Here is a 17,728-nt window from a genome sequence, read left to right as displayed (position 1 = left end):
AATGAAAATGCAAAATCTCTCTGTGAGTTTGAAAGGCCTATTTCCTTTCCCTTGGAAACTAAGCAAATTAGTCATGCGAGATGTCTCATTCTGCTACTTGATGACTAGCCTGGGGCAATTCTGAGAAATCAGATTCGATGTGCTATACGGTTCTTTTTTATTATTATGTAAGAACGAAAAAACAGAAATAAGATTTAAAAACAAAGCAAAGCCCACGCCACATGCTGTGATTCAACTGCTAATGTTCATTTGACATCATATGAAAGTTAGCATTCATCTTGTGTTTAAAGTCTCTGATTTATAGCAGCTTCTTAATCTCATGATGATTGATACCCATCATTTAAAAAATCCAAGAATTGAAAAATGAACAATGCTTTAACCTCATCTACAGTGACACAAATGTTGGTGGCAGCTGTCTCAATACCCTAAATGCACCATATCCAATCTGATGTGGGAAGCTAAGCAGGACCAGCCCTGGTCAGGACTTGGATGGGAGACTGCCAACGAATCCCAGGTGCTGTGGCCTACATTTCAGAGAAAGAAACTGGCCAAACCACCTCAAAGTATTATCTGTCTATGAAAACATTATGAAATACATGGTGCTGTGGTATGTTGATGGGTGACTTGAAGGCATATACAATAAGAACTCCTCGACTAAGAAAAACTTATGAAATTTATGGGGCTGCCATAAATTGATAGGCAACTTGAAAGCACATATTTGTATGCACACACACAAAAGCAGTAACATAACTAATTAAAATAAAAAGACAAGTGTGCACTGGAAAAAGAGGGAAGCAGCTGTGGAAGTCCACTGTTACATCTTCCTTCAGAAATGTGGGGTCTGATAATCATATCGGTAGCAAAATGATGTAGATTCCTTGGTGAAGACGGCTCCTCTCTTGAAGTCTTAAATGCACTTTTCAGGCCAGTCTGGTGAAGTGCTTTAGAGCAGGGGTCCCCAAACTAAGGCCTGTGGGCCGGATGCAGCCCTCAAGGTCATTTACCTGGCCCCTGTCCTAAACTTTAGACTTAGGGTTGATCTAAGTCTACCTGGTCTTTGGAGGTCTCTTTGCTTACCTATGGTCTTATGAGATCATTTAGATGGTCTTTGAAGGTCTCTTTGCTTAACTATGGCCTTATGAGACCATCTAGATGGCTTTTGGAGGTCACTTTCCTTACCTGTGGTCATATGAGACCATCTAGATGGCCTTTGAGGGTCCCTTTCCTTACCGATGGTCTTATGAGGCCATCTAGATGGTCTTTGGAGGTCTATTTGCTTACCTATGGTCTTGAGATCATCTAGATCAGGGGTCCCCAAACTAAGGCCCATGGGCTGGATGCGGCCCTCCAAGGCCATTTATCTGGCCTCTATCCTAAACTTTAGACTTAGGGTTGACCTAAGTCTGAAACAACTTGAAGGCACACAACAACAACAACCCTAATTTTGGACTGTTTCATCATAGCCCCCCCCCCAACAGCCTGAGGGACTGTGAATTGGCTCTCTACTTAAAAGGTTTGAGGCCCCCTGCTTTAGAGAGTGCAGGATCAGGAGAATTGGATTAAGATCTCCATGGAACCAAGAAGCTCATTTAGTTGGCCTTAAGCCAGACACTCTTCCTCTCCTTTCAGATGAACCTACCTTACAGTGTTCTTGTGATGATACAACTGGGATTACCATGTACACCACCTTGAACTTGAGGGCATCATGGCATATAAATGCACTGAACAAATGTAGCCTCAGCTCTCCACATTTGCAGGTTTAACTTTTGTGGATTTGATTCACATGGTCTCTTTAGAACTCTCTGGGTCCTCCAGAATAATTCTATAGTCAAGTTCTGATGGAAGTTGACTATACAGCCACACTGGGGAACTGAGAGATTCCTAGAGAAGTGGTTTCTCAATAACAGCAGAAAGTGTTTTTTCCACTTTCACAGAAGTCCTGCAACTCATCATCCCTGAAGGTAGAGATCCTATTGTGTAAATAAACATCACTAACAATATGGAATGCTCGCTCAGATTATTGGGTTTTGCCCAATATTTTCCTTATATATTTGGGATGATACTTACAGAAGATCCTCTTGGACCAGGTTCACCTCGCTCACCGGAGATGCCACGCTCTCCCTGAGAAGAACAAAAGAGAGTCGCTTGACTTTTGGCAAATAAACAAACCTTGCCATACAGTTCACTTATAGACACACTGTCTTATACATGTGTGTGTAGAGCAGGCATGGGCAAACTTCAGCCCTCCAGGTGTTTTGGACTTCAACTCCCACAATTCCTAACAGCCGGTAGGGCCAAAGTTTGCCCATGCCTGGGACAAAGAGTTGTTCCAGATCTTAGAATTTACCAATTACTTTTAATTAATCAATTAATTAATCAATTAATTTTATATTTTCTGATAATTTAATGTATAGCCAAGTTACAGCACAATAACAATGCAATGAGTGATCATTTCCCTTCTTTTGTGATATCTTAATTCTTTATAGAGTGATAAGGGACAGCCTCACTACTTAGCTTTGTATTCTACAGCAGGTCGATGTCTTGTAGCATTTTAAAAGATAAGTTAACTAAAAAGCAATTATTTCTGCCATTTCTGAATACCAGGACATCAGAGTCCTATTCCAAGGGGGAAAACCCCTGTGGCTATAACAGTGATTAACTTATTTTCAATTGCCTTGGAACTGAAACTCAAACTATTTTTAAAGTAATTTTCAAAGTTTTTGGATAGGCAGTAATGGGCATGAGGTCATCATCAATAGCAACAAAGAAAAATACAGTATAGCCCATGAGGATACATCCAAGAAGATACATTCCCAGACTTTGCATAGATATGTGAAATTGGATAATAGCTAGCAAACCCTATTATTTTCATGGGACAAAGTGCCAAAATGAAGGTATCTCTACCTGTATAAAAGGTCCTTATTTATTTACTTATTTTTTATCCTGGCTTTCTCCCAATATAGGGAATCAGGGCACATCTACACCAAACACTTAGTGCAGTTTCATGATAGTTTGAAAACATAATAATAATAATAATAATAATAATAATAATAATAATAATAATAATAATAATAATAATAAAAGGTTTGGATCATTGATGTCGCCATCCCAGGTGACAGTCGCATTGACGAAAAACAACAGGAAAAACTCAGCTGCTATCAGGACCTCAAGATTGAACTTCAAAGACTCTGGCAGAAACCAGTGCAGGTGGTCCCGGTGGTGATGGGTGCCGTGCCAAAAGATCTCAGCCGGCATTTGGAAACAATAGGCATTGACAAAATCACAATCTGCCAACTGTAAAAGGCCACCCGACTGGGATCTGCACGCATCATCCGAAAATACATCACACAGTCCTAGACACTTGGGAAGAGTTCGACTTGTGATTTTGTGATATGAAATCCAGCATATCTATCTTGTTTGCTGTGTCATAATAAAATAATAATAATAATAATAATAATAATAATAATAATAATAATAATAAACAACTTTATTTATAATCTGCTCTATCTCCCCAAGGGGACTCGGAAAGGATTACAGGGTACATATATAGAAAACATTCAATGCCATTATACAATTGACAACAAAGACAGACAGTACAGAAACTGAGGCAAGGTTTCCCTCTTTTTAAATCTCTGGCACCTGGAGGCTGTGCTCAACTTGGCCATGGGGAGGTGCTTTTGTTTCATTTTTCCACATCAAGGAGCCTGTTGTCCATGGATGCTTTTCTGATCAAATTGCTGGCATGTTTTCAGGGGTGCTTATTACCTCCCCGCTAAAACGGTATCTATTTATCTTCTCACACTGCTGTTTTCGAACTGTTAGGTAAACAGAAGCTAGGGCTGACGGAGAGCTAACCCTGACCCATGGCTTGAACCACCAACCTTCCGGTCGGCAAGATCTTCTGTAGCTAATGGTTTAACCCACTGTGTCATTGCAAACACATAGTGTTTAAATTATGCATGTCATAAATCACGCACTGCTACAGGCATTAAAGGCTTTAAACTGGGATAAGCAAAGTTGATGGACACCCTTGATGTGCATCACCAAATTTTAATGAAAACTATGGATAAGTGATACCGCATATATCGGCACCTTGGATATGGGGATTGTCCTATAGAAAACAGGAAAGGGCTATCAGCAGACACAATCCATGCATGGATGAGATACGTACAGGTATACCTGGCTCTCCTGAAGGACCGGCGTGTCCCATTTCTCCAGAACTACCCTGTAAGGAGGAATACAAGTAAGTGGGTCAGGCATTTCTGCCATTTGCTTTTTTGAAGAATAGGTCACACCGTCAAACGAAAACCAGCCTGTTCCTTCCCTTGCACGTCCAAAACACATGATTATGAAAAAGAAGTCTATTTATTGTACTACCAGCAGGTGGCTACCTAGGATAGTGCCTGAGAGCATGCAGCAACCTCTCTAGGGACAGCAGAAGCATGCATGCAAAGAATTGTAGCGCTGAAAGGGACCCCAAGGGTCATCTAGTCCAACCCTCCTTCCAGTGCAGAAAGTAGCCCTGGCAAGCAGCCAGCCAACTTCTGTATATAACTGTTGCACCTCAGGCTAGTTTCACCTTTGCTATATACACCAGGCTGCACACAAGGTTGAAGTCTTTTGTAGTTTATTAGGAAATAGAGAATAAAATAGTTCTTTAAAAGCAAAAGTAAAGTTCCAAAAGATTGTTACAAAACAAGGTTTCAAAGGATAATCCAAGAAATCATAAGGAATATACAAGGTCCTAAGAGAGCATGACAAGGTCCCATGAACATGAATACACCAAGGAAATAGGAGCCTGCTTCTTGACTTGAGTGAGAAGTTGCTTTGACAAAGGTTTGTCTCCCAACACACTTTTAATACCCTTTGCATAGCGTGAAAGCATTTCTTTGGCCTCTGACCTCCTTCTTGTTTGCTATTCTTACACTTGTTCTAACCCTGAATTCCAAACGGCCAGCTGGATCTACAGATTCCATTTCATCATGGCCAGCCAGCATGTTAGCGTCTGTCTGCAAACTGTCAGGCTGAGAACTGTTCTCCTTTTCTGAATCAATTCGCACCTGGCTAGTTTCAGTATCATCAACACCATTCCCTGCTGTGGGAAAAACTCCCTGTTCCTCATCTTCTACAACAGGGACACTTTGAATCTGAATTCCATAATTCCCATCAGAGTCATTTGGAACCTGAATCCCATAATCCCCATCAGAGTCACTCTGAGGTTCTAGCTGAGTCACAACACTAACTTCCAACAAAGAAGAGTCCATTTCTGGGTGCATCCACACTAGAATTAGTTGTCATGGTGAAAGACCAAAGAGTGTAAAATTACAACACCAATGATTTCATAGCACTGAGCCATGGCAGTTAAAGTGGTGTCAAACTGAATGAATTCTACAGTGTGGATGCACCCCCAGACTGAGTCAGTCCATTCCAGTGCTTGTCATCAGGACGTTCTTCCTAATGTATTTAGGTTGCATTGATCCTCCCTCTTTTTTAATGGACTTTACAAAATACAGAAATATATTTGTGGAAAGAACTTGAGATTTGTTTTAAAAATTAATGAGGACGAAATGAGAACTGGCTGTCATCTCTTGGTGATATCCCTTCCATGGAAGACTTTTCCTTAGTGTCAAGGCTTTCACTTAATTCAGTTCCAGCCTAGAAATGGAAAAATAGAAGCATTTACTTACCGGCTGCCCCTTTTCACCTTTCATTCCTGGATTTCCAGGCAATCCCTGATTGGTAACGGAAAATAAAAAAACGCAAAAGAAATTAAACTGTCTTTAGTATTCCACAAAACAAGACTGGGCTAAAACATGTGCAAAGCCAATGAGAAATTAAACTGAAAATATAACTTGTAAAAAATAAAGAAACTCAGTCTTACAGAATATTACATTGTCTTTTTGTTCCCTGAGCCAAGAAAACAATATTGTATCTAGCAATATAATGCCAAGGAAGATGTTATCGACTGGGGCTGGATCAGATTTATGGATGACTAAATTGAGACTAATCATGGATACAAGTGGATGCCCCTGATATAGTATATCAGAAAAAAGCAGAAAAGCACTCAGGTCTCTCATCTAATAGGAAACCAGCACTTCACATGGCAAATTTGGGCCCCTAAGTACTATCAGACCCAAATCACAGACCATTTCTTTGCACATTTATATATAATCCAAAATCAAAACATGACCAAGAACCAAACACTTCCATCATGAAATTCTAATAACTGTTATTGAACTAGCAATAAAGGAGACTGATCATTAATTTCCCTCATCCGTCACGGATGGAACAAAGATGGAACATATAGATACGTATGATGTTTTTTCATAGCAAAGCGAGTGATTTCATACTCTTATCTCAATTGCAAGTTTTAACTAGAGGAGAACTGCTGAATAATTGGGAAATTTGGTAAGGTAATTCTCTTATAAATGTCAATACTTTGATAGGGCTACTTTAATTCAAGAACAGCAATCCGATCTAGGTTCTTGTATGATAAGCAGGATTTTTTTTCATATCAAGAGCAACTTGAGAAACTGCAAGTCACTTCTGGTGTGAGAAAATTGGCCATCTGCAAGGACGTTGTCCAGGGGACGCTTGGATGTTTTGATGTTTTTACCACCCTTGTGGGAGGCTTCTCTCATGTTCCTGCATGTTCAGCAGGATCAGTCCTGGTTAGTGCTTGGATGAGAGACTACTAACAAATACCAGGTAGTTCAGGCTATATTTGAGAAGAAGGAACTGGCAAAGCCACCTGAGTATGCAATGCCTTCTTTCATTTTTTATGTAATGGCTATGCCCAATAAGCAAGATTTTTGTTCTGATTTTTATGCAGACAGACATACTTACAGGAAGTCCATTTGGTCCCTTTTCTCCAGGAACACCAAAGCGAGCTGCTTCCCCCTGTGAAGACCAAGACAGGATGACTGGCATGCTCTGAAGAGATCATTAATTGTTTGTATCTACTCACACAGTTGTAGAGAATTAATCCTGGTAGCAGTATAATCATATTGCCAAATTATTCATTTGTCAGAAAATAAAACTAGGAATTCAGAAGAATTTCAGGTTCACAACCTCTGAGGATGCCTGCCATAGATGTGGGTAAAACGTCAGGAGACAATACTTCTGGAACATAGCCATACAGCCCGGAAAACATACAACAACCCTGTGATCCCGGCCATGAAAGCCTTCAACAACACAAATTCAGGTTCACAGTAGTATTTTTTCAGTATGGTACAATGTATGTTACAAAGCACCATATAAGTACCTCATGCAACATATTTGCCAAAACAAATCGGAAACAACCAAGTCTTAACAGTAGGAGATCAAAAATCACAACTGAAATCCACAATAGCCAGGAAATGTCCAAACCATGTTCTCCATAGTCTGATCTTTTTAACAATATTGCATTTCTGAACTGTTCATGAAGATATGATGCAAGTGAGGCCATCAATAAATGCATAATGGTGTCCCTAACATAAAATAGCAAATTGAGGCTTGCTGTTTGGATTTTAAGAAACATTTTCAAGTTATTGATGGTTGAATGCATGGATACAGAATCCCTTCTTATGAAGAGCCACTTGTATGTCACATTTGCACCACTGCAATTATTTCAACCAAAGGAGGGGCTGGGTGGAAGAATTAGCCAAGCAATAAGGCATGTCTAAATTTCTCTTCTTTGGGAAACAACTTGGAAATGTGACATTTCTGGGCTGAAATCCTTTGTCAGCTTGTTCAAAAAGTAATTTTTCTAAGCACTGGTTGTGGGGGGCATAGCTGATGGTTGAGAGAGCTAAGATATTCTTTCTCCTGGACCACTGTCATGCCCAAACCATGGATCTGCTTTGCAACTCTCTGAAGCTGGATCTCTAAGAAGATATGTGCGTGAAGATCTTCATAGACACCTACAGACCAGGTAGGGTATCTCCATTGGGCCCAAGGGCTACAAGATCCACTTGCCACCTTTATGAACACAGATCTATCATCCCAAAATAGAGTCACACAACCCAATGTGTGTCTGATTTGTGGTCCAGGACACAGGAGAGCGGATGGGGCAGCCATCTGCAGGAAGGTCCACATGGCACTTTCCCAAGATTTTGGGCACCTCCATTTTGGCACTGAAGATAATGGCAGGAAGACACAAGCAATGGGTTCAAACTTCTTCATTTAAATTTACTGAGTGGGTAGGTAGATGTCACTTTGATTAGTTAGAGGGCTTTTTATCTAACTGCTTGAGAGCCAGCTCAGCAGTTGTTCTTTGGAGACACACCATTTATTGTAGTTGTCTTGTGCAGTTATAATTCTATGTGTCATTTTTATCACAACTGTGGGCAGTTGGCATGGGTCCTGGATGAAGGATAGGGATGATCAAGTTCTGGATGGCATTAGTAATAGATGGGGTTTCCCTAATGGAGACTTGGGTGGTGTATCTTCTTCTTCTTCATTCACGCAGTACTTTCAGACTCTTCATGACCTCATGGACCAGTCCACGCCAGAGCTTCCTGTCGGCCATCGCTGCCCCCCGTTCCTTCCAGTTCAAGCCAGTCACTTCAAGGATACCATCCATCCATCTCGCCCTTGGTCGGCCTCTCTTCCTTTTTCCTTCCATTTTCCCCAACATCATGATCTTTTCCAAGCTTTCCTGTCTTCTCATGATGTGGCCAAAATACTTCATCTTTGCTTCTAATATCCTTCCCTCCAATGTAGGTAGAGTGGAGTCCTGCCCATCTCAGGGTGGACCTTTTGCCATCCCTTGAGGGAACAAAGGGGATCATGTCAGGGGCAGTGGCTCATGGATTTTGCTTGTGGGTTCTGGCATCAGATGGGAATTTTGGCTCATCTTTTAATAAATGCTTTGTTTGATACCTGGATCCAAGCCTCATACATGTGGGCTAACTCATCGACTGTAACCAACAATAACCGTGATCTATTTCTTTACAACGGTTTGTGTACATGATGTTTAATTGTTAGTGCCATTGAACACACAATAAGAAAACAAATATTGGTGGCTTGCTTCTTATTGCATATTTGTCTGGCTGAGTGGGTATGATGACAAAGAAGCAGAATCCACCTTGATCAAATCCTTTGAAACAAACAGGTCACCTCCACAGCAGCCACCAGGAACATCAAGAGCATGGTTGATAATACACCAACTGCACCAACTGTTGTTCTAATTCACAACAGTGGTTCTAAACACCACTTTTGGATCAGGTTTTAAACAGGAGTACAAACCTTCTCACCATCGAGTCCATGGGTCCCATCTCTACCATCTTTTCCAGGCATGCCCTGAAATCAACACAGAACAACATATTGAACAGGTTAGAGGAAGGAAGGACTTCAGTGACACAGATGAATCTGCTCCATATTATCTGAAGATATTTTCTACAACAAGTACATGGAAAAACTAGTTTTGGACAACTATTCCCTGAATCTCTCAACCAACAGGGCCATAAGCTGGTAAAGATAGATGAATGGATAAAAGGATAACCAGTTATATTTTTGCTTCTGGAAATCCAGGTTACCAAGCTCTTTTAGAGGGGGGAAAAGTGAACAGAGACTCGTTCTTGCCCCATGATGTGAAGAGCTAATTGCCGGGGTGGGGGGAAAATAACAATTATGCTCCCTATGACATTTCCCTTTTATTTTTAAAAAATATTGCTTCATATTTTCTCTTCCTCTCTTCAAGAATGACTTACAGGTTCTCCTATGGGCCCAGTAGTCCCTGGTGGTCCTTTTGGTCCAGACCTACCCTAGAAACAAAAAAGTAATACATTCTTCAGTATTTATGGCTGGTGACATAGCATGAGAGAAAACAAAGAAGGTCTTGTTCAGGGCAAATACTAGAGAGCAAGAGGGGGAGGGGGAATCGAATTCAAAATTCTTCATAATAATAATAATAATAATAATAATAATAATAATAATAATAATAATAATGAAAGCTATAGAAGGAAGTTGCACACAATGGGGAATGAGTGACCCTCCAAATGCTGTTGTACTGAGACTCCCAGCATTCTTCACCTTTTGCTATGTTGGCTTGGACTCCAGGGAGTTGGACTCAATGAGACTTATACTCAAATTATACTTACAGTATCTCCTTTTGGCCCTCGGAAACCCTGAGGTCCTCTATCACCACGAGGTCCCTGAAATCATAAAAAGGAAGGCATTCATCATCATCATCATCATCATCATCATCATCCTCATCCTCCTCCCCACTTCTCTGTGTACCACGGTTTGATTTGCACATTTCATTTGTTTAGGTGCAAACCTTAGTCTGTTGAGGATATGGCAACTTGGAGGTTTCTCATCCATAGGATCACCATACATCAAAGTTGACATGAAGGTAGTTCACAACAAAGATGTAAACCTAATGTTCACTTGGTGTGAACCCAACCCTTCATTAGAAGACTGTCACACTTAGGCCATATTATGAAAAGAGATGGTTCACGAGCAAAGACAATATTTTGTAAGGAAGAAGGAAAAGAGGAAGATCACATTAGATGACATTTATAGATTCACAGAGTTGAAAGGGGCCTCATGTAGTATAGAAGAGGGACATACCGCTTTTCCTGGAGGCCCTGGGATTCCTGTTGGCCCTCGGAAACCTATGTCTCCCTGAAAACAAGAAAAGAGCATTATACAAAATGTGTCTGGAAGACATAGCAATAGATAACCTATTGCTAAAAGACAAATATTGTATATACTCGAGTATAAGCCTAGTTTTTCAGCCCTTTCTTTAAGACTGAAAAGGCCCCCCTTGGCTTATACTCGGGTGAGGGTCCTGGTTGGCTTATATTTGGGTCAGCTTAAGTAGAAGACAGAACCAGCTTGTTTTCTGCTGCATCAGAGACTAGAATACAATGAAATCAAATTACAAGAAAGAAGATTCCATCTAAATATATGTAGGAAATCCTAACTATAAGGACTTTTCAACAGTGGGATGGACTACCTCAGAGAGTGGTGGCCTCTCCTTCTTTGCAGATCTTTAAACAGAAGTTGGATGGGCATCTTTTAAGAGTACTTTAGTTATGTATCCTCCCTTGCAGGGGTTAGACTCGATGACCCTGAGAATCATAGAATCAAACAGTTCAAAGTGACCACAATGGCCATTGAATCCAAATCCATTCTGCATGCAGGAATACACAATAAAAACACTCTCAACATATGGCCTCTGCTTAAATAATTCCAGAGGAGACTCTTCTTCATAATGTTTGGGTGGAATCTCCTTTCTTGTAGTTTGAACCCATTGCTCCATGTCCTAGTCTCTGGAGCAGCAGAAAACAAACCTGCTCCATTGTCAATATGTCATCCTTTCAAATATTAAAAGGTTGCTCTCATGTCTCTTCTTAACCTCATCTTCAGGCTAAACATACCCAGCTCTGTCTCCTCTAAGCTGCTCCTCATTGTTGGTGCCACGTTCTAAATGGTGACTCACATTTGACCATCTAGTAAGTTTTTGTCCAAGGTGATACCTGACCATAGGAATCTTCTGCACTTACTCTAAGCCAAATGTTATGTGGAATTGTTCGCAGAAACACTGGACAGACTGCCTTAGGCCTTTACTATGCCCAACACGGAAGAAAACATGGAGAAATGGTGATAAACATACCCGTTCTCCAGGAGGTCCAAGTGGTCCAGTGAGGCCTCTTAACCCACGTGGTCCCTGAGGAAAGAAAGTCAAGTCAAAGCATCATTGGATTGAAAAAGATTATTTGAGCCAGGCTTAGATGATAAACCTGATCATAAGAGTTCAGGAAGTTGCATGGTTTTTCTGTTTTACCTGTAAGCCAACAGGTCCTGGGGATCCTGCCGGACCTGGAGGACCAGGTGGACCCTGGAAAAAGAGAATAACAAATGGGTTAATGTGGACAGTATCGAAAAACATCTTATAGAATTACTGAATCATAGATCTGGAAGAGACTCTTTAGGTCACCCAGTCCTATCCCATTTTTCCAGGCAGGAATACACAATCGAAACACTCCTGACAGATGGCCACCCGGCCTCTGTTTTAAAACCTTCAGAGAATGAGACTACCACACACCCTAAGGCAGTGGCTGAGGATCAAGGGTGCCATTTAATGACATCACTAGAACCAACCACCTCTAACATCACAAGTTATTCCTAGGGTCCCAGGTTTGGGCCCTGAAATAACTCCAACCTAGAAGCCCTGGTTGTGGGGCAGAGGAAAGAGGAGATACAACTAGTGTTCACATACCCTTCAATATTTTCACAGCTAAAAACTGGGACATTGGTGGCCAAGGAACATGAGCAGTTGATAAAGATGGCAAAAGTTGTTAATGAGGAGGAACATGCAGGCTAGGAGAAGCTGCAATAGTTTGCTTTTGCCTGAACCTCCTGGGAAGGGCAAGATTTTTCCCCTTCTCCCTTCTCCTTGTTGAAATGATTGGGAGCAAACTACTTTTGCATTCTGAACTCTGGGTATATCTATGCTATAGAATTAATGCAGTTTGGCACCACTAACTGCCATGCCTCAGTGGAATCACAGGAGTTGTAGTGTTATGAGGACTTTAGGCTCCTCTGCATTAAATCTTCAGTGTAGTTGCACCCTAATAGGAAGGCAAAGTATCAGGAGTGTGGGAGCAAGTTTTCCAAGTCTCGACTTGTTTCAACAAACATTCCCTGTGGGTATGGGATGGGGAGGGTACCCTTACTGTATATGAATTTTCTGCACAAGCCTTAAGTTTCAAAACAGGCACCAAATACCTTTTGCATTTGAAATGCACTTCTGCTCACTATCTGGTGGAAGGAGCAGCATCAAATTCTCTTGCAACTCTAGAGGGTCTTAACCAGTAAAACAAATTTTATACCCCCACCAAAATTTCTCCTCACATTCTCTTGATACCACTGTTTAACATACAATTCTTTTGGCAATTTCCCCAGAAACAAAAATTATATTACCTTCTCACCATCTTTGCCTACTTCACCAGGATCTCCTTTATGACCAGTGTGCCCCTAAAAATAAAATCAAAAGAGGGTTGAGGGAGATCACAAAGTCATTTACTGCAGGTCTCACAACTCCTTTGAACAAAAAAGATGCAACAGTTTTTAGAAGGGAAACAGAATTCAACGTATCTTGCAAATAGGTGGCTTTTGACCAGAACTGCCAGATTCAAAGAGGTAAATAAACACCTTTTCCAATGCTGTATTGCATGTAGTCATGCAGACTGGAAAAATAACTATATTATGGTTTAGCTCTGTCCACTATTTTGTTTGACTACAACTCCCATTGGTACAAATATCAGAGAGAATGGGATGGAGTAAAGTCCACTCATATTTCTTTCTCTTTCTTTCCCCAGAACAGCCATTTGAAGAGGCCAAAAATAGTTTGCTCCAGAGCAAACTACAGGTAGTCCTCACGTTACAAATGTTCAACTTACATCTAACTGCTAATTACAAATGGGAGTGAGAAAACAGGAAGTCACCGAAAGGAAATTCACCCCCCAAAAGTGTTATCATGGGAAGAACATATCTGCACTGAAGTTTTCTCGTCAATCCTTGTTTCCACGACAACCCAATTTTTTCAAAATCCAATTGTCACAGGGACAGAAAGTGAGGTGAACAGGGGCCCAGACAGCAGAACAAACATTACCGGGGTGTTAACCCTTCCCTATGTTATCCAAAGCTTTAAAAATTGGCTGGAGTTACACTTTTAAAATGTGCCTGTTACAACTTAAATTCATTTTAAGAACAAACCTACAAGCAGGTCCACCCACAGGAAAACTTCACCTATTTTAAATCACCATTTTGTACCTTGAATCCCGGTATTCCTGGTGGGCCTGGCGGTCCAGGGGGACAGAGAGCTGGGCACTGTAACAGAGAAAGACAGAATAAATAGACACATTTTATACACATGCATATAATCAAGTATAATCTCTACACAAAAATTCCTGAGACTGAAAGTCATTTATAGGAAGAAAGAAGGCAGAAAGAGTTGCTGTTGTGGTGTGCATTCAGTTTATTTCATACTTATGGCGACTCTAAGGCAAAACCTATCATGGAATTTTATAAGGCTCAGAAAGTGTGACTTGCTCAAGGTCACCCAGTAGGTTTCCATGGTTGAGAAAATCAGACCCTAATCTTTAGGTTCATGGTTAGTCATTGTTGTTGAAACCAGTCGCCATGCTGGCTTTAATAACCAACAATTAATAACCTCCAAATCATAGAATCATAGAATATTAGAGTTGGAAGATACCACATAGGCCATCTAGTCCAACCTCCTGCCATGCAGGAAAAGCATAACGTACCACCTCCAGCCTCTGCTTAAAAGCGTCCAAAGAAGGAGTCTCCACCACACTCCGGAGCAGAGAGTTCCACTATTGAACAGCTCTCACAGTTAGGAAGTTCTTCCTAATGTTCAGGTGGAATCTCCTTTCCTGTAGTTTGAACCCATTGCTCCTAGTCCTAGTTTCAAGGGCAGCAGAAAACAAACTTGCTCCCTCTTTCTAATGACACTATTTCACATACTTATACATGGCTATCATGTCTCCTCTCAACCTCCTGTTCTGGCTAAGCATACCCAGTTCTTTAAGATGCTCCTCATAGGGATTCATTGTCTCCAGACCCTTGATCATTGTAGTTGCCCTCCTCTGGACACCTTCCAGCTTTGTCAATATCTCTTTTGAACTGTGGTGCCCAGAATTGGACATAGTATTCCAGGTGAGGTCTAACTAAAGCAGAATACAAAGGCACCATGACTTCCCTCAATCTAGACACTTGTTAAAGCACTGAGCTGGAGACCGAAAGGTCCCAAGTCCAAACCCCAGGAGCGGCGTGAATGGCTGCTGTTAGTTCCAGCTCCTGCCAACCTGGCAGTCATGCCGGCCACATGACCTTGGAGGTGTCTACGGACAACGCCGGCTCTTCAGTTTAGAAATGGAGATGAGCACCAACCCCCAGAGTCAGACATGACTGGACTTAATGTGAGGGGAAACCTTTACCTTTACAGACTTTTAAAGCAGAGGGACAGTACACAATCCTTTAGACTGTTGATGGGCAGAATTATCATTTAAAAATAAATACAAATTCCTACGCACACTGCACATGTCTTATTTGTAGTGCAAAAATAACAACAACAACAACAATGAAAAAACAAGACATTATTTAAAAATAAGAACAATTTTAACCAACATAAATCTATCAGGATTTCAATGGGAAATGTGGGCTAGCTTCTGGCCAATGAGATAGTCAAATCAATTAGGATTGTTGTTGTTGTATGCTTTCAAGTCATTTCAGACTTTGGGCAAGCCAAGTCTAAAACTGAGGGCAGGGGCCAGATAAATGATCTTGGAGAACCGCATTCAGCCTACGGGCCTTAGTTTGAGGACCCCTGAACTATATACTAAATGACAAGGAAATATGAATGACATATTGAAACTTGGAACACTTGAAGACCAGACCTAAGAGAACCATTACAAAACTGGGGAAAAAGTCCCTCAATAATAATAATTAAAAAGTTCTCCCAGTAATTTTACCACCGGTCTATAATTATAGGACTGGTTTTGTTCAGGTACTACTAGGTGGCATTTAAGGTGGGGGACTTTCTAATAATTACGCCTCAAATCAAGTTATTTTCCACAGTGTTTTCCTCTCCAAAATCCATAATTTAATGCCTAGGGTATAATTTCCTATTAACGTTTATAGGGCATACGCTTTTTAAAAGAAAAAGAACACAATATAAATTGTGCAGTCATTTTCTGTCCAACTGCTACAAGATTTTTCAGCAGGGCAGTATACAAGGAGGAAATTATCAGCTTCGCCTGGAGCACCCCCAATTAGGAGACTAAGAAAGATGTCACAACAACAGATGTGGCATCTTGAAATGTTACTAGCCAGCTCTCATTAATGTCATGTTTATTTCATTCCAAAAGATCAAGACATTTCGGCTTCAAACGCAAAGAACGAACACCCCTTTGCCCATGGGAACAAGGTGTTTGTCATCTGCAGAAATAAACAGCAACGGAAATGTGTCCTTTCCTCTTGCAAAGGTGAACCTGATGGTTTTGTAAAACAAGGAGAAGAAAATACAATAACATTGCCAGTGGAGGCACCCGTCTTTATAAAGATTCTGGCATCAAAAACACACACTGAGATGTGAACTGAAATATTCATATTGATATTTATTGTTGTGATTTGGATTTATGGTGACCCTATGAATGAAAGCATATGGATATGGAAGGCAGTTGTAGTTTCCTTTGTTGAATCTATCCATCAAGGGGTCTTACTCTTTCCCTTCTGCTTTTTACTTTGTTGTCGCTGTTAATATTTATCTCACTTCAAGTCATTTCTGACTTATAGTGACTTTAAGGCAGACCTATTATGGGTCTTTTGGGGGGCGGAAAGTGTGTAAATCAGCCAAGGTCTAATGGGTTTTCATGGCTGAAGGTTGCCACTCTCTTGATTAAATCAGCCACTTTGTCCCATGGGCTTTCTCTTTCTCTAATGTCTTTGTCAGCTTGGCTGACTTTTCAAATCAATCATCTCCTCTCACGAAACATACAAAGTATGACAGCCCCTTGGAGATCAGGATTCAAATCCCTGCTCAGACATGGAAATCCATTGGGTGACCTTGGGCAAGTTATACTCTTGATAGTGTGGTATTTACACCACACGTTTTAAATCAGGATAAGCAGAGTCAGAGGATACTCTGAAATAATGTGCATTAGAATGCCTAAGTGCAAAGCACATCACAGCCAAATGCAATTAAGGAATAGGCGTTGCAGATACTGTGAATCCTGGAACCAGTTTGAGGCCATCCTCTAAACCAGTGGTTCCCAATCTTTGGTCCTCAAGGTGTTTTGGACTTCAGCTCCTAGCATTCCTGACAGTTGGCCAAGTTGAGTGGAGCTTCTGGGAATTGAAGTCCTAAACATAACTTGGACAGACAAAGGTTGAGAATTGTTGCTCTAAACATACCTGACTTATTTGTATCCAGCCATGCAATCTGTGACCTAGCCATGCCCCACCAATTAATAAAGATAAACAGTCACAGTTGGTGGCTTCCAGTGTCAGTGGGTTGATACATCCACTCCACGTGTTCATCAGGAGGTTAAAGGAGCTATCCAAGGTGTCAAATCCATGGGGGATCAAAACATTTAAAATTTGGATTTAAATCTGAAGCTGTCCGCAGTGGAGGTAAAATTCCTGGAGAGACAGAGAACTGCCTTGCTAAACTGGCTCGGGAAATGGCCTTGACTCAGATTGAAAAATGGGAACAATAGTGAAGGGCATAATGAGAAGTCTCAAAGCAGAGGTTGTGAATGGGAAGCAAAGCCACAATACACTTGTATTGGTTGTAAAAAAAAACATCCTTTGAGTGGGTTGCTGTGAGTCTTTTGGGCTGTATGGCCATGTTCCAGACTCACAGCAATTCAATGATTCTGGCCATACAGCCCGAAAGACTCACAGCAACCCAGTGATTCCAGCCATGAAAGCCTTTGACAATAAACCCTTTGAATGTGTGAGTCTAGGAGTAGGGCTAGGACATTGGGAGACCAGAGTTTGAATATCTGCTTTGCTATATAAACTCACTGGGAAAGCCTGGGCACTTTGCACTCTCTCAGCCTCAGTAGAAGGCAAAAGTAAATTCATTTTGAACAAATTCTGCCAAGAAAACTCCATGAGAAAATTAGCATTAGGATTGCCATAAGTCTGAAATGACTTGAAAAAACACAACCAAAAATTTTGAAATCTTGGGCTGACAAAGAAGTGCAAAATA

General features: G+C 41.0%; 1 protein-coding gene across 1 annotated transcript in view; it reads right to left on the bottom strand.

The window, feature by feature from the left end:
- col9a3 (collagen type IX alpha 3 chain) overlaps window positions 1-17,728 on the bottom strand; it is a 68,924-nt gene that overhangs the window by 18,154 nt on the left and 33,042 nt on the right. The window contains exons 11-22 of the mRNA XM_003220674.4: window positions 13,765-13,821; window positions 12,913-12,966; window positions 11,774-11,827; window positions 11,603-11,656; window positions 10,555-10,608; window positions 10,083-10,136; window positions 9,693-9,746; window positions 9,229-9,282; window positions 6,847-6,900; window positions 5,688-5,732; window positions 4,172-4,225; window positions 2,068-2,121 (exon numbers count right to left, since the gene is read on the bottom strand). Of these exons, the coding sequence (XP_003220722.1) occupies window positions 2,068-2,121; window positions 4,172-4,225; window positions 5,688-5,732; window positions 6,847-6,900; window positions 9,229-9,282; window positions 9,693-9,746; window positions 10,083-10,136; window positions 10,555-10,608; window positions 11,603-11,656; window positions 11,774-11,827; window positions 12,913-12,966; window positions 13,765-13,821 (642 nt within the window). The remainder of the gene's footprint in view (window positions 1-2,067; window positions 2,122-4,171; window positions 4,226-5,687; window positions 5,733-6,846; window positions 6,901-9,228; window positions 9,283-9,692; window positions 9,747-10,082; window positions 10,137-10,554; window positions 10,609-11,602; window positions 11,657-11,773; window positions 11,828-12,912; window positions 12,967-13,764; window positions 13,822-17,728) is intronic.

This window comes from Anolis carolinensis, chromosome 4, assembly GCF_035594765.1.
Source record: "Anolis carolinensis isolate JA03-04 chromosome 4, rAnoCar3.1.pri, whole genome shotgun sequence".
NCBI classification, from domain to species: domain Eukaryota; kingdom Metazoa; phylum Chordata; class Lepidosauria; order Squamata; family Dactyloidae; genus Anolis; species Anolis carolinensis.
This window is presented reverse-complemented; position numbering and strand designations above follow the sequence as displayed.